Source organism: Polyodon spathula, chromosome 4 (genome assembly GCF_017654505.1).
Source record: "Polyodon spathula isolate WHYD16114869_AA chromosome 4, ASM1765450v1, whole genome shotgun sequence".
Classification (NCBI taxonomy): domain Eukaryota; kingdom Metazoa; phylum Chordata; class Actinopteri; order Acipenseriformes; family Polyodontidae; genus Polyodon; species Polyodon spathula.
The window spans coordinates 29,929,258-29,947,848 of record NC_054537.1 but is presented as its reverse complement, the minus strand read 5'-3'; the positions used below and the strand labels follow the sequence as shown (position 1 = coordinate 29,947,848).

The 18,591-nt window shown below is 34.9% G+C and overlaps 1 protein-coding gene across 4 annotated transcripts in view; it reads left to right on the top strand.

Annotated features, from left to right (window-relative positions):
* The first annotated feature begins 14,107 nt into the window (after nt 1–14,107).
* LOC121314391 (thymocyte selection-associated high mobility group box protein TOX-like) overlaps nt 14,108–18,591 on the top strand; it is a 108,688-nt gene continuing 104,204 nt past the window's right edge. For all 4 annotated transcript variants that reach the window (XM_041247590.1, XM_041247587.1, XM_041247589.1 and 1 more), the window contains exon 1: nt 14,108–14,312. In XM_041247590.1, coding sequence (XP_041103524.1) covers nt 14,211–14,312 — 102 coding nt within the window. In that variant the 5' untranslated portion in view covers nt 14,108–14,210. The remainder of the gene's footprint in view (nt 14,313–18,591) is intronic.

The window sequence follows — 18,591 nt, the reverse complement described above, 5'->3', positions numbered from 1 at the left end:
CAGGAATAATAATAATAAAAAAAAACCTTGTGCTGAAGTTGGCCGTCTACTAAGTTAATGAAGTGATTAATTTGTTGCTAAATCAGGAGATGGTCACCTGCATTTAAACCTGCAGCTCTCTGCACTCCGGGTGGGAGAGTGAGAGTGAGCGTGAGGAGAGAACGAGAGCAAGCTAAAATAACAGATTCTAGGAACAGTGACAGCAACTGCCCAGCCTGACCTAGGATCTTATTATTATTTTGTGTTCGTGTTTTGTTTTGGTTCAAACATTTTCTTTTGTGCTCTGTGAGCAAAGTGTTTTGTTTTTGTTCAAATATTTTATTTATTTTCGTTTGTGTATAAATAAACGGCGCACCACAGGTCTTTGGACTGCAGTACTTGCCTGTGTGTTTTCAGTTCCTGCATCTGGCCTGACGTCACCACTCATCATCCTGTCACACCCGTGTACTTATTATAAACCTTAACACTGACTTGTATTACTGTAACATACTTATTTGTAAAACAACATAATTGCAAATAAAGCTGCTGCTGGGAAACTGACGCCAAACAAGGCAAAACATTACTTTTTTTTTCACTGTCATAATGATGGCTCCACTCTAAATGTTCGTCTTCATTGTTTTCATAATTACATTCTTTATGATATATTTATTTCAGCACTTTCCTTTTGGCTTAATGGTAGCTTAGTTGTAGAAAACCCGAATTGTAAAAAAATTGCCGTGGGAACGAGTACCAATACAGCAATTCGGTACGCAGTCTCAGATTCTGACTGTACAGCAAATATAACGTGCGGCTAGAAAGTTAGGATTATTTCGTAGTTATGTTTTTAAAAAATGGTTTGTAAATTAATTTTAAGTTTTTTGACACACTGGTCCGTTTTCCTGGATTCATGAAATGGAAGCCATATGCACTAATATACAGTTGGGCCTCTGGTGCTTCATAACTATATCGGATTACATTGTGCAATGTTGTGTATATAGCATGACTGAAATATCCTGCAAATAGCCTTGGATAAAGGTGTCAGCCAAATGAAATAATAATAATAATAATAATAATAATACTACTATACTACTACTACTACTACTACTACTAATAATAATAATAATAATAATAATAAAGGTTACTGTTACAGGCTTTTCTAGGTGGAGTAGCTCATGAGTTTGGTAATGAAATCTTGTCAGAGACTTGACAACATGAAATTATACATTAATTAACTGCCGCCAGTGGTACTCCATGAATGTTCATGAAGAATTCCCTTTTTTCAGTTACCATTAATGAAAAACCAAAAGATTATGTTAAGGAACAGGGGAAATTGAATACATATGTTTGAGCAAATGTCAAGCTATGGTATCTGGGTATTTTTATGTTAATGTATCCGGGTCTTAATAGAGTGTCTTTGAAAAACATATTTTAATTAAAATTATTTGTTAACCTTTTTATCACTTTGACTTTTGTTTATTTTACTCTATTGAATACAGGCAAATGATTCATTAGCATTCACTTTGGCTGGTTTATACTGTATACAATTTAATTTGGAAAACAAATAGCCTAAGGGTTAGGGCAGGTGGGACAAGGCAGAATGTTGGTAGGAAAGTAGGTAAGTATATGTGTCTTGCTCTCATTAGGGAACAGGTTGACCTGCCCATGTGCCACAATGAAGCACTTGCTTGTCAACCTTTTTAAATACTAATAATAAAAAAAAAAAAAAAAGATTCCAACCTTGGTTAAAATGTTAGCGGTATACTGCCCTGTGATCTGTTTATAAACCTTTACCTTCGACCTAATTTTCATTCCTGGGATTGTTTTTGTTTCATCAAATACCTTTAACAAACCTCTGAAAAGACATTTCCATCTCCTTTGATCTCAATGGGTTTAACCTTTTTATTTCAGGAGACGTTATGCAATTTCAATCTTTCAATCCTGCTGATTGCCCAACTTAAATTACAGAGTTTTTGAGAGATTACTTATATCAATGATAAAGGTTAATTACATTTAGATTTGTTTTTGTTACATTTTGTACTTGACCCCACTATGAAAAGCTGTTTGACTTTGAATCTCCTAGATTAAACTATCATCTATATGCAGGTAACACTCAGATCCCTCCTTCTTTCTGACAATTCACCAGAGGCTAAATACATGTACTCAGATGGTTGGCTGATATTAATAATGTGTATCCTTAAAGGAACTTAAAACTTGTAAAACAAATGAAATGATTCTGTAAATCTGCCTTGCTTTGCTATTCAGTTACATTCTCAGGTTTGTAGATACGCATTTATTTTGCATTCCAGACTGATCAGTAGTCAGAAGTAGAGAATGCTTAGAAGTACATTATATTTCTCACACAGAGGGTGTTATTTTCAAGGGAGATCATCTTGAGGATAGTGCAATACGACATTATTTCGTTTTTTCTGCACAGAATCTGTCCGCTAGTTTGATTCATTAGTTATTCAGATGCTTTCCTTTTGGGAGAATATATAACAGTCTAAAGATCTGTGTCAACTTTACAAAGACCAAAGTGGTGGATAATTTAAACTTCCACCAGTTTGCTTCAGATGGGTCAATACGTATATCCGCCAGTATAAGAAGAGTTATGGCACTTCAGACTGAGTCACCCTGACTTTCAACATGGATCTTATGTTAGTAGCAGCTGCCATTATCATTGAATAAAATCCAAGGAGAAGGGGGAGAGTTTATAGACTCCATAATTTTAGACAAAGAATCCATTTTTTTCATTTGGAAGCAGTGGCGCTGGAACAGTATTTATAGTGGAGGTGCTGAAAGCCTTATTACAAGTTACCTTTTTTAACATGTCGAACGAAGCTTGCACATACTGTACTCCTTTTAAAAAGAACTATCATTGTTCAATACTGTGAAAATATGGGAGGGAATCTAAGAGAGAGCGGTATTACTTATTTATTTGTTTATATATAATAAACAATATAAAGCTTGCGACCAATGGGATGTGTGTGAGCTGATTTGCATTTGGGGCAGAGCTGAGGGTATAAGAACAGGTTGGGTCCGGCATTCTGTGTCACTGTCTTGTATCATGTGAAGCTGACAGAGCTGTGGATTCTGATTGTGAGAGAAGTGTGCTAAATAAAAAGCATTAAAAAATCCAAGTGTCACTTCTATTTTCTGCCTCCTGTGTAAGGCTACATTGGCATCAGAAGCTGGATTCATGTTGGAACCCACATGGATCAAGCAGGAGCAGTTAGGAGCCGGAGAGATGGACCATTGGATCTGCTGGGTCCTCAACTTGTCCCAGATCCGGTAGGATGGAAGGAACTCCTTGGTGACCTTGAGTGCCAGGGTTGGTATCTTGTCTGCGGGGAGTTCAGGCACAGGGTGGAGTGCTGCCCCTTGCAAGAGGGAGAAGAGCTGCCTGGCAGAAAACAAAAGGAATGGGGCGCCCATTCCTGGAGGAAAAGGGGAGCCGGTGCCATCCACAGTGTCAGAGAGGGAGGTGCTGCCACTTGCAGAGTGCCCTATGCTACTGCCAGCATGGCCACCGCTGGAGTGTCCTGTACTACTGCCAGCATTACCACTGCTGGAGTGCCCTGCGCCACCGCTGGAGTGCCCAGTGTCACCACTGCCGGAGTGCCCAGTGTCACCACTGCCGGAGGGCCCCGCGCTGCTTTCAGCATTGCCGCTGCCAATGCCACTGCCACCCTTTCATTTGATAATAATGTAACTTTATTGTAATCGTTAATGTGGATAGCGATATTGCTTCTGGCTGCTAGAGTAATGAATAATAGTGATAATTTTTATATGCACACACACATTTTCAGTGGTAAATGTCAGTGCATTTGTCAGTATGTTGTATATGTGTAATGACAATTTACATTTACTACAAGCAATCTATTGAGATTACACTGTTGCATTGTCCTGCAATTTTACAGATTAACAGTGTACATACAAAAATAATAAGAAAAAGAATAATAAAAAAAAAATAGAAATTATATATATATAATAATAATATATAATGTTTCCATTAGCGTGTTGACACATTTTTTTCACGCTGTTTTAGGACATGTTTCGATTGTGCTTATTAGCATTTAGGCTGTACAACCCGCCCCCAAAAATTCTTCCGTTGCTAGCACATTTGAACCGTAATAATTTTTGGGGGTGGATTGCACCACTTAAATGCTCATTACTTATTAATTTAAAGACCCTAAACCACAGAAAAGTATGTATGAAATGTGATCCACCAGCTGGTAAAATGGAGGATCACTTTATAAAACAGGAGAATATTTTTTAACAGATTAACAGGTGGAAAAATTCTGCGTATTTTGCTGTTTCAAATGAAAATGAAACCCCTTCCCAAAACTGGGCCCACTGTGTTGTGGTTATGGAAACAGATATCACCATTCCATTGTTTAATGTTCTGATGTTTATTTTCTATTGCTGTCTGTGTTATGTGTTTAATGGGTTGCATATTTGTGTTGTTTTATTCATTTGTGAGGGATGGATCCTGAGATACATTTCTGTATTGTTTTTATTTTGTATTATTATTTTTTGCTTTTGTATGTTCTGTTTGTTATCTGCTGGAGGATTTGCTTTCTGTGATTTCCTGAATTTCTGTCATTTACCCATCTTCCTCACTAGAGATTGTGTGTGAAACCTGTAGTTTTGACCTGCTTTATTACTATTGTTGGTGTATGTAATTGTTACTGGAAAGGGAATATAAAGAAATAGGAAGCATCAGATTTATGATGGGGCTGATAATAAGCTACAGAATACACAAAGAGGTGATGGTTTATCTCCTTCTCCACCAATAGAAATCCCAGGAGGTACTAACACAAACATGGCACTATAAGACTATTGTATTGATTTCCAAAAGGGTTAGGAATCTGATTGCTGGGCAACAATTTATTTAGCTGTTGTTGTATTTGCTCACCTGCTAAAAAGCAAACAAAAGCCTTATTTATTGTGCAGCTGCAAGGCAGAAAACATAAAAAGAACTCAGACTCATTATACATATTACTTCCTTCTATCTACTGATTTCGAAATAAGAATAAGCAAAGTTGCCTTCCAGGGATGCTTAATGATTCAACCCTGACTCAAGATAAATATCCAATTGACTCATAATGCAGCCTTGTTGAGCAACCTGAGCTAACCTAAAGACCATAAGTTGTTCTGACCGGATTTTGCCATTTTTTAAAATGTATTTATTTATTTATTAAAAAACGGAAATCAATGTTTGTAACAGGAATCAATCAGTGGTTTCTTGGGCACTTGTGTATGTTTACAGGAGAGAGCCAGATGCTCTGCCTGTGAAGCACTGCCAGCTGTGAGTTTTTTACAGGGAATCACTGCCAAACACTGGCAGTTTCGGGTTCTCTGACCTGCTTGTGGACGTGTCCCTGCAGAGTGTCTCGCTATAAAAAGGATCCCCTGACACAGCTGGTGCTGGTCGCCGGTACCAAACAAGTCAGTATTATAAACACAAAGAAGCCTGCTTTTAAAACACCTTGTTTGGTACAGAGATCACATTTTTCATTTAATTCGCCTGTAAAAGGAACAGGGATTAGTTTAGGTATTTTTAAATCCCACGTGTGTGTCAGCGGGACCTCCATTTTACTAGGAAAAGTAAACAAAATAACATTGCCAATGCGAAGCAAACTTACAGTGCTTTTGTTTCTGTATTTTTGGTTTATTTCGTTTCTGCACATTTGTTGTATGGTCACCCATGGTATCCCATTGTTAGTACAACCATGCAGTTAATTATTGTTACTATTAATAAATCCTGAGCACCTGAGCGGAGTTTCAGCGTCAACCTCAGTCTCTGTCTATTTGTAAGCGGACTACCTAGACCTACTCTTTTAAAATGTTTAATTCTACTCAAGATTTCTTTACCAATAAGTTGCAAAAAATTGCTTCCTTGCTACCTAATTAAGTATATATGGGGAAAGCAGTGCTTTTATGTTTTAGAGTACCATTCTTTCTCACCTCCTACAAAAGGAACCTTTTGAGAAATTTACTGTGCAGGGTTTAAAGTAACTCCTTGGTGCAAAATATGCTGGTGACCTTAACCTTAGCTTTTTTTTTTTTTTTTAGATTATCTCATTGTAAAGTTCTGGATTATTTTCAAAACTCTCCTGCTCACCTACAATGCCCTTCATCACACAGATCCCGCGTACCTCCTCAACCTGCTGACCCGCTATGTCCCTGCCCACAAGCTGAGGTCCCCCGACTCTGGCCTGCTTGTTATCCCCAAGCAAAAGTGCACCACACTTAGAGAACGCTCTTTTAGCTTCATGGCTCCGACTCTTTGGAACTCTATCCCAGCTTTGGTGCACGATGTTCCAACTGTTGCTGTCTCTTGCTTTCCATGCTGTTTAAGCCTGCTATCTGCTATTAGCTGCTGTGTTGCTGCTACTATTTCATGTATTATGTTACTATCATGTATTATGCACTTTCTACTGTATTTATTGTATTATGCATTTATTTCTACTGTGTCATGCATTTCTCTTTATTTAAAGTATTATGGATTATGTTGTTATTGCATCTTGTAAAGTGCTTTGTGATGGTGTTCCACTATGAAAGGCACTATTTAAAATAAAGATTGATTGATTGTTTTTTGTTACGGATGGAGAGCCACTTACAAAAAGAACACTTCTAATAATAAATGCAGAAAAAGGGAATTTTAATATATTCATTCCATTAGCAGGTACTGGTTTCTGTGAGAAAGTTGTATTTCACTTGTAACAGAGAATAACAATAATAAAAACTTCACTGCATAGCAACCGCAAATAATCAAAATCGGTCCCGAAAACCTAGCATGAGCTAAATGAAAAGAATGAATCCAATTTATTATTCAGCATTTTGATGTATTGTACTTTTTATTGTAATTATTTGTGTGTTTCATACATGTTTGAACATAAAATTTAGACTGTGCAGTTCATATATATATATATATATATATATATATATATATATATATATATATATATATATATATATATATATATATATATATATTTCACTTTATTTGTGTGCCAGGGTGCAATAAATGAGCCTGGAATCGTACACGATTACGAGGTAAGGCAGACAACTCACGATAGTGGTGCAAGGTATTTCCACTAGAGCAAAAAAATCAGTTAACATGAAGTTATTGAGAAGAAACACCAGAGGACAAATCTTAAACAAGCTTGCCTAAAAGTTGGGAAGTCCCTGAGAAGTCTTGAGGACTCGCATAAAAATATATATCTGGACCAGTGCCCTTAGCAGGATCACGCTTCAATAAAATCTCATCTTATAACCATAATACTGTATAAATGATCTATTAGATAGACACGAGGCTCCTGAATTGCAGGTGTGATGTTTTCACATCTTACCATAATGGTAAGGCTGGATCCAGTGATGAAGATTGATTTACCAGACCCTAATATTTTCCTCTGTAACCTTGTCCGCAGAATTTCTCTAACATCTCAGCCTTATGCTTCCAAGGTACAGTAAAAGGCTTCTTATGCTGATACACTTCACCATTTCCACATCTAAACTGGAATATATTCAAGTCAGATCCTTAAATAATCTCCAGTTATTCTTACCGTTAATAGGAAAAAGACCTATTGTCTGAGTGCAGTTAGTGATGTCATTCATTTATACGGTTTACTGATCTCCATACTAAAATTACATTATTTTCTATTAACAATGGCACAGATAGACAATACACATGTATGTATTTTATTCATGATTTCTCTTACCATATTTTTCCATCATTTGGACACTAATTTAATAATCTTAAATTGAACAATTAGATAAAGCAGTTTTTCAGCAGCTTGACCTCATTTCACTTCTGTCTGAGTATTTTGTGAGGTAAGATTTTTGGACGGAGTTGGGGTACTTTACGTATTGTATTATTCATGTTTTTCTTATAATTTTATTTTCGTCATTATCATTACAGTTGCTGTCTGAGCATAATAAAACAATTTTCAAGCACCTTTGGACCAGAGTCAAACATATACTCGAAAAGTTGAACTTTTATTGGTTAAAGAAAAAACTGATTATCCTATGAAACAGATAAACGCTTTTATGCAAAACGAATTTTTCAATATTTTGGCTAACATGTGTTTTTAGTATTTTTCTGTGGACTGGAACTAGGCAGCAATAATTATGTAGTATGCAAAACATTGTAAATGTAAAAAGACTTCATACACACAAATCCACAGAAACACATTTGTCCATATTGTAAAATTACCCGCATCAGTGTTTTCTGTCTAGAAATTAAGATTAACTAAGATTGCACCAAACTTTTCCTCCTGAAAATTCCGATCAATGCCATACCAAAAGAAAATAAATAATTCATTCAAAATTCAACCATGAATCTTTTATGTTCAATGCAAATCATTCTTTAGTGTCATGTTTTATTCTACTGGAGCATTTTAATTAAGACCAATTTTAAAAATTAAGAATGTCAAGCATAATTATAAAACTGTTTCAGCATCTGTTTATTGGCTATACACCGATTTCATTATATATATATTTTTTTATATCACGGGGTGTTTTATCAGTTTTTATTGGTTAAAACCAAAAATAAGAAGCCCTAACTATAAGGTATAGTACCATTGCTAGTACTGGAGTAGGGCCAGAAAGTGGTACACTGTCAGAATGTGGTATGCTTACCAAAACGTGACCTGTGTAAAGTCAGAAAATGGCTCGCTGCACGCAAAAAGTGGCATGTTTGTATTTCAGGTCTTTTAATGCATATGCCAGTTTATGTACCAATTCTTTTTTTTGTTTCAATATGTACACTGATATAGCCTACAGTACAATGTGAAGCAAGAGCATATTGAATAGCCTACTGATGTATGCTTGCTTTAAATATGCTACAGACTTTAACATTGCGTTAAAACAATATGCACATTTAAGCTTGGGGAATCTACATTACTGTCAATGTTTTACATGTGATTGTGTTCCCTCGTTTAAACAGATGCATAGACTATATCATAATTGTATTAAATGAGGTGTATATGCATGCTGCCTGTATGTACTGTATACCAAGGACTCAGCATGGGATATGTTATGTTGGGTATAGCTAGATAATAAAGTTTGTTACCATGTAAATGTAAGCAATGTTAACATGTACAGTTGGCCCTGGCTCTAATGGTATAACAGTGTGATTTAGTGCGACAAAGTTCCATTTGTTTTTTTTTATCAAGGAAGGTATATTTCTAGTGGGCACATTGCCTGACTCCCCTCACATGATTATGTTATAAATGTGACTGAGGCGAGTCACCGAAATTTGACACCAAATCAAATGACCCTCCTTCTTGACCTTTTCAGAATCCTTCACTTTATATTGATGAAATGCGTAACAAAAAAATGGAAAAATATACAGAATATGAAATTGTTTACACAACTATAGTAACAGAACTGCATCCCTATGATAACAAACAAGCAAACAAAACCTGTGTGAATCCCACTTGGATAAGTGCTGAGAACTACGCTACTGGGCCGTTCGCAAGAAACAGGCTTAGGGAGTTCCCTCGTTGGAATAAAAACAGCACTCCACGAATAGATAAAAGGTAATTATCATTATGTAAAATTAAAAATAAACTCAAAAATAGTAATATCCATGAAATGAAAACAAATATATTCAGACATTTGGGTGTATGTCACGAGTAGCAGGTACTCTTGTAAGACAATGCAAATAAACCTGGAATGTCAAGTCCCATTACTTTCAATGCAGTCAAGTCATTAGACTTAGACCTGACATAAAAGTGACATCCTCTGTCACTGTTTATCCCTTTTTACGTGTTTGTAAATGAACAACAATCTGGGTCCACACACCAGCATAACCAGACAACCTATCGTGTGTTACTGCACTACTCCGAACAAGTAAAGGACATTCAAATATGTGTACTGATAATACAGGCACTTCCGGACACACACATTACCAGTATACATAATTGATACAAATGTCCATGGTGACTCTCCCCAGTTTGACATAAGAAGGGTGGACATAAACAGTTGTGTTGAATTTTTGCATATTTCTATCATGTTTTTAGGCATTGTTTCAATACAGGATTTTGGATTTACATTTAATACATGTCTCTTTAAAGGCGTATGTTATACATGTCAGTTGTTATATCTGAGACCCCATTTGCTAGCAGCAGTATAACACAACTCACTGCCGCACTTATTCTTTTTGTTTTGGTTTGCTTACTGGCTCTTCTCAGTCATTGCTCCTGATTGGATTTCATTTAATGCTTACATTAAGTCAGGCCAAGTTTACATAATTTCACTGACATTCATGTAACACTTGAACTTAAACATGTCTTGGAACCTCTACAACGTTTAACTTAAGTTGTAGGTATGTATTGGTGTTTAAACAGACACAGATGTTTAATATCTCACCAGTTTCCCAGAAGGCCACAATACAATACTTTCTTTCAGCGATCGAAATATAGTTTAAAAACAACTGTATATACTAAGCTTACTGTAAAAAATCATTATTATTATTATTTTATTATTATTATTATTATTATTATTATTATTTACACTATTTCTGCAGCTCTTTATTAAAAAAAAAATAGGCTAAATTATTTTCATTTATCTTAACAGCACATTGGTATCTATTCAGGGGTACCAATATATTTAACAAGACAGAGGCCAGGGTGGGTTAAAACTTGTGCCATTCTCAACCAAAACTAACTCCGAATTGGATCTTAGTAGTGGAATTTGCTGGACAATCCTAGTATTAAACAAATTCATATTATTATTATTGAGGTTGTGTTAGTCAGAAACACATTTTTTAAGGGTTTGATTAATCAGAAATATATTTTTTATCCATTCCACGTTTAATACCTAAACATGGAATGGATAAAGAATAAGCATGCAGGTTTTTACAGCTAAACACAGTTTTTACTTTAAACATAATGCAGACCAAGCCGAGTTACCGAGTTACCCAGTTACTGATGGATGTGTATTTAAAATTGTTCAGATATCTTGGCACATAAATGAACATCAAATCTAAACTATAAAGTAGTCTGTCTTCCTGAACAAAACAGAAACACAGACACACACACACACACACACACACACACACACACACACACACACACATACTGCTGCATTTCCTTTCTTATCATCTTTTGTTTTAATCCCTGGTGCACTCTGTGTGGTGAAGTCTACTCGAACAACAACATTTTCACTCTTCTCTCCCTCTCTCTAAAATAATGGCACTGTTGTATAAATCTCATATGCTGTTCCCAAATTGCACAGTTTCAGTGTCTTGTATGCAACAACAAAAAAAGGCATACAAAAAAGGCCAGTAAACTGGTCTGCTGTGTTGAGTGGGGTATATTTTTCCTAGACTGCAGTAGCAGTCCCCAACTTTGAGAGGAGGTATTTTTTCCTTGTCCTATTTAGAGGTGTGATTGAATGTGGTAAATGATTTATATTCATGTTAATATAATGATTGTACTGGGAAGTGAAACTGTTGTTTGAATATGGTTTCTGTGCAAAATCAAAAATGTACAGATTAATAACTAAATTCCGTGTTTTGACTCGCATGCTTTTTTTCCCCCTATAAAAGTTAAGTAGACAGACAGGTGGAAGAAGTAGTAAAGTAAACCCAGTGGTAACTGTTGCAGTTACGGTTCATGATCTCCACCTCTGAAACATCTCATTTGGTTTTACACTTCACCGGAACCTCATGGTCCATGAAAACAGTTTTTGTATTGAAGAGGCACCTTTTTTTTATTTGAATTTAACACAAGGGGACCAAAAGCTAATGTCTACAAGTCAATATGGGGGTGGGGGGCAAGGTTACAGATCAAAACACCACCAGGTGTGTAATTCGTTTAGATCTTTGTGTATTAAAAACTAAATATACTTTTGAGTCTCTTACCTACTTTGTTTCAGCTGCCATAAATAATTAAAATAGCACATAACTGCATGATACAAATATCATCAGGATGAGTAAGTTTAGAGTTTTATAAATCTGTATTTGGCAAATAGGGCAAACAATGAATTAAGTATATTTACAAACTAACTATTCTAAGGAATTTTACTGCTCTTTAAGAAAGAAATGTAAAGCTAGCATTTGATTATTATTATTTTTTTACCTTAGCGCCTAAAGTGTAATGAATCATGTCTTCAAAGTCTGTGGGATAACTTTGGGGAGTAAACATGGTTTTATTACTATATATCATCTGTTTAGATGCATAGCTTTCTTAACATGGAGGTAAACAATTCAAAGAATGATTTCCTAGAGAGGTTCTTTTAACTTCCAGGGAGGGAGGGGAGCAGTGTTCGGAACAGCATGTCATTGAGTCTCCTTTATTCACCCTCTTTATTATGCACAGTTTACACAGAACTTAGCAAGCAGTTGGAAATCTTGGAGCCAGTTGAAAAACAACACAATGCATGGTATATGAGGAAATTATCAAGATACCAATGGATTTGGTTAAGGATGTTATAAAAAGAAAAAAAGAAACATTTCATAACATCAAAGTCAAAAACAGTTGTTCTGAAATCACAGAACTTGTACTAACAAAATGCAACCTGAGTACCATAAATATTTTATTTTGGAGAAGAAAAAAAACTGATACAAATGATGTAATGAAAGACAAACTTACTTTAACTGTTTAGCTTCCATAATCATTTTTGTGCGTACATTTTTTTTTGTGGGTAGGCTAATATTTTTTAGCTTAGGCTGTACCTATTCCCTTTGCTTGTGCTGGCAAGTCCAGCCCACTACAGCTGTCATCACAGGTATCATCAACACTAGATTTCAATAAATAGTTTTTACTTGATTGTATAGTTGTTTCACATCACCTGGATCAATGTACTTAAAATATCCATTCATTAAGAACTGGAAGTGTGTAACGGTTTAGTTAGTATAATGAAGTAGACATACATGGCCAAGCACTATGTAATTGTGACAATATTTGTAAATTGCAAGTAGTCAGACAAGACAAGAAAAAAGAGGCCGATAAAAAGAACAGCAAAACATATTTTACATACATTTTTATTCCTCTTGAAATCTCTCAAAGTTTCTAAAGATTTGATTTAAATGTGTTATATTGAAATATGGTTGTTGCCTATGTTTACATTGACTGTATTTGTGATGCTATTTTGTACTGTTCTATTTATTTTGCCAAAACTCTGACAAACCTGCTACTGGTTTTAAGTTGAGGAAACCTTGCTTTGTCATTGAACCAATCAATGGTATAGCCACGAAGATTATTATTATTATTATTATTATTATTATTATTATTATTATTATTATTATTATTATTAGTTGTTGTAGTAGTCGTAGTAGTAATATTATTATTACTCTATTTACTACGACGACGACGACTACTACTACTACTACTACTAATAATAATAATAATAATAATAATAATAATAATAATAATAATAATAATAATAATATAATAATAATAAAATGTATGAAGCAGTCAGCAATATTTTAAATATTACATTTGACCGACATCCAAGGTGAGGGTATGTAATAACAGAGCCAAAAGAAAACGTTGCCTATTGCTTTGCAAGGTCTTGCTGTAGCGCCCCTAGATACTAGCTAGTTGAAATGCAGAGCTTCATTCCTGGCTCTCCTGCTCGGGGTCTCCTTTGTGTGAGATGTTGGAGACTAGTAGCAAGCAAACTCAGCTACACGAAGTGCACGGGGCAGCCATTCCGAGGAGATCCCGGTTTATTTTTGTTCGTAACAAAAAAAATAATAAAATAAAAAAAGAAAAAATAAAGATAAAAACACACACACACACACACACACACACACACACACACACACACACACACACACACACACACACACACAAAACATTACAAAAGTAGACACAAAAAACAAAACAAAACAAGAAAGTACAAATCTCTGTTGATAAATTCTTCTGTCATAAAAAAACCCAAAACAAAACAAAAAAAAAAAAAAAAACGTTTTTTTTTTTTTTTTTTTTTTTTACAAGAGAAGTGCATTTGGAGAGTTTGTTGCAGACCGCAAACGGATGTGAGGCAGAGAAGGTGTCTCTATCTCTATCTCTGCTTCTACTAGATTACTATTACCCCTCTTTCTAACACACACACACACACACACACACACACACACACACACACACACACACACACACACACACACACACACACACACACACACACACACACACACACGCGCTTCTTTCGTATCTTCACTGTGTGGAAGAAATCAAGCATACAAAAAAAGGGAGTTGCTTGATGTTTTTACTGAAATGGACGTGAGATTTTATCCAGCACCACAGTCAGCTACATCAGCGTCAGACCATCCCTGCCTGGGACCCTCGCACTGCCTGGACCCTTACTATTGCAATAAGGTGATTTTCATGTCTTTCACGGTGTTGTTGCTTTTTGAAGGTTGTTTCACAAGTTCTGAGTAAAATGCTGGATTGAGAGAAAGCATGGTTAACATTGCCTTTTCTTTGTTTTGTTTTGTTTTTTTTTTTGTTTTTTTGCAATTGTACTGAAACTAATTGAAACCAACTCTGTCCTATGAGTGAGTTTCGGGGTGCATTTATAGTTATTCGTAAATTGAGTAAAACTATGACTTGAATGTAATCTAAGCGATGAATACAAATAATGGACTGTTCTACTGTATGATGTGTGCATAAATTGGTACAGAACGTGATGAAATAATACAGTGTGCATTACATACCCTTTGTATCACAGTAATGCCACTCGTGTTCCATTCTATTATAAAGGCATGAAATAGTTTCTATGAGATTTAAATCTGAGTTAACGCGGTTACATTTTTCATTGAGCGCATTTTGCTTACGTGCAATGTAACCTTTTTACGAGGCTGTAACAGTATCAGTCCAAGAACGTTTACTTTGTTAAGGAGATGTTGCCACAGCCTGCCACCGCAAAGGGACAGAGCAAGTACTATTTTCTCCGTGCCTTTTAAGATCAATTATTCATGTTTTCCAGTAAGTTGTTCCGTAGTTAACGGCTTCATTTAATTTAAAACATAATCAACGTGACAGTTTCAAACGCCTGCAGACAGGTCTTATTTTAATAGGTTCACAAGGTGAGAAACGTTTATAACCCTAATGCCCCGATTTTACATTTTATACACATGATCTGGGATGTGTTGTTTATGTGTTTTACTAGTCCAGGCAACATTTGAAGCAAATGCAATATATATCTCTCATTTAAAAAGACTATATTGGGTATACCATTGGTGTGTGTGTGTGTGTGTGTGTGTGTGTGTGTGTGTGTGTGTGTGTGTGTGTGTGTGTGTGTATATATATCTTATACCAATATATATATATGTATAATATATATATATATAATATATATATATATAATATTATTCTTTTTAAACCGTCAATGCATGCATAACCCATATGGGAACAAACACAAATGAGCAAAGTGGAGCCTTTGTTTAAAATAACCTCAAATAAATAAATACATACTTGTACAGTCCAGGTCTTGATCACAGTGAGACCTTGTTAAACATTGTTCTTTACAATACTTGTAGTAAGTATTTTAACAAGACATGCAGCAAGGTAAGCATAGCTTTCAAAATATTATAATGATGCACAGTGGTGTTTGTACCTGTTTGCAGCAAGGACAATGTGTCAGTTTAAAAAACATAAATAAAATTATAGCAGCTGTGTCCTTATCCAATTACAGTTGTTTTAGAGATGTTAACGCAGCTAAACACAATCTGATCCCAAGCAAAAGATTTATGAATCATGTGTTGTAAGTGTGCCAAACAGCAGAATTCCATGCAAATTAACCCTCTTTTTCAGGGGACAAGTTGTAACAATACACTGCTTCAGTACATACAATGACTTTCTTTCCAAAGTATTGGAAGTATGCAGGACTTACAGGTTTAATTATAACATCTGTAAGATGTATATTGCTCAAAGTATCTCAAAATGTACTAAATCTGCCTAACCTGACTGAACTCCCCAATGTCTGTCTGGTTTACTAAATGTGTTATTATTTAAGTACATGTAAGTCATTGTTTGATGCATACACAGCATAAAGATTAGATTATTTATTTTGCAAGCAGTATAACAACTACCAATAATGTGGTAACTGGGTGCTTTGTTGCTTTTGTTAAGAATAAAGTGTATAGATTGGTACTGATTCACTCATTTACTGTAGCATCACAGTTTTCTGTATACGGCACCTCCTAAAGGGACAAAAAAATTGTTGTAGAATTGAGATAAAGTCACTGTATTTGTAAGTTTAAGATTGCTGCAGTATTTGAGTTTTAGTTTTCATTGTGATGCTTGGTGAAGACAATGCTGGACTCTGAAAAATGCTTTGCTGAGGTTGAGAAAAATGAGAGTACAGCAAACAAGGTTGGTTATGGCAACTGTGTGAGGCATCTCTTGTACAAATAGATAGAAATGGAAGCTATGTAGCTGACTATGCGCTAGGTATTTGAAGAAACACAGAACTTGGAACAATATTGAGAAGGTAAAAATCACCCTCTAATAAATCCAGTAAAAATAAAGCAGGAATCAAGTTGTTGCATGTGCATGTAAAAGCTACATGGACTATATTACAAGCAGTTCAATATAAGCCAGTACAAATCTTAAAGGTGTGCTTAAATACATCTTTATATGTTGCAAATTGCCCAGTGTTTTGTTTATGATGAATTATCATTAAATAAGTCATTAACAATAAATAAGTGTACATCATTATGTATCTTCTGTAACGTTGTTATTTTAATACACTTGTTATTTACAGGTAAAGGAACAATGCATGGGTTATAGTTAGGGCTACTGTTTTTCAGTTTTAACCACTATACAAAAAAAAAAAAAAAATGAAATCGGTGTATAGCCAATAAACAATGGAAAAACACGCAAAAACACTGGAATTGATTACTCATTTCATGTTGCCTTCACCCCTTTCCCATTAAAAAAACAAACAAAAACAAACTACATTTCCCAGTGCAGTTGGGCAATGTCCTTCCTTCCTGATATGTATCTATCATTCACTCATTCAATCTGAGTACTTTATCCACCCCACCTACTGAGTGGCAGCAAATTCCTATATTTCTATTGGAGACTCTGCTTGCAAGATTTAAAACGAGATTACAACCAGAAGCCTTGTTTGCGTGATTTAAAGCTGTATTACAGTTAGATAGACTAAAACAGAATTGCAAATTGTGGCGAAATGTAAAAAGAAATGCCCAGACTCACCAGAAAAATGTGCCCATGACAGTAAGGATATAGTTGAGGAAGACATCAAAGGAAAGAAGGTATAGTGTGCAAGTACTATCAAGTTACTATACATATTGTGACCAAAAAACAAACAAACAACAAAAAAAAAACGCCCAAGCAGTTTGGAAAGTAACTGAAAACAGTATATAAAGAGAGAAAGGCCAGAAAAAAACCTGATTTACATAAAACTTGAAAATAGATAAAAATAAGCAATGAAAAATTAAGTTAATAAAAACAGAAAAACACAGCCCTAGATGTAATTAATAGATGCTCACCTTTTATATGCACAACTGAACATTCTGTGGAATCAAAAGCTAATTATTGGTGTAATAAAGTATACAGTTATTTTATAACCCTGAGGAAATATATAAGTACTTCAGGAAAAAATTTAAAAGAATACCATGGAGAGTTGTAAATAATTAGGGCCTTTTAACATAGTTATTTCCTACTTGTATTTCGTATGCAGGCAAGATTTTATTTAAATTAATTTACCAGTTTCTTTAGCATTTTAAATATATAAATTAAGGATATTTAAAACTCTGGTGCTGTTTTGTTCCTAAGCTTTCAGACCATGACCTTTTAAAAAAGCTACATCCTTCTTTTTCTTCTATTTATGCCTGAACATGACCTTTATTGGAGTTGCATTTCATTCCTAAGTTCAGTTTTTGGATGTGATTCTTGCCCTGAACAAATAACATTTGCTGCAGTTAGATTTGAGTTGTGAGGCCCATTAGATGTTAAGATTAACTTTTAGTTTCAGTTGGGATTCATGTATGGTAGTGGTTACAGTAATGTCTAAAAATGTGATCTACATTATAAGCCAACATTGTGCTTAAAGTTTGTAACATCCTTGCAACCTCATTAGCACTAAGAAATGCACTTGGTCATGTATAAACTTTACATCTTGCACCTAGAAGATCCAGACTTGCGCTGTATTTAAATAGAAAATAATATTACTTCTGAGCCACTGATACTGTTAAAATGCTTTGGAGCTCACTCAAATGCTCATGCCATGGACTACAATCTACATTGACTTGTTTGATTGGATATTATCATGTATTATATAATATAATCTAAGCCAGTTGTTATAAAATCTGAGACGCTAAACTCCAACACAATCACACTATTCTCTTCTAAGTAAGTTAAAAAAAAAAAAAAAAAAAAAAAAAAAACCCAAAACAAATGTAAGCACTTGTGTATCTAAAATATTTCTCAATTCAGTCTTAAATAAATGGCGTGGTTTATTAAAAAAAACAAAAAAACAAAAAAGCTGCATCTCAGGATAGCACTAGCATGTGCTCTAGACTGGTCTATATTGTCTCAGAGTGCAGAAAAAACAGCAGGATAGTTAGAGTAAAATTAAATGCAGCATTGTGTTGCATAGATACAGACTGAGCTCTTAATCTTAAATAAA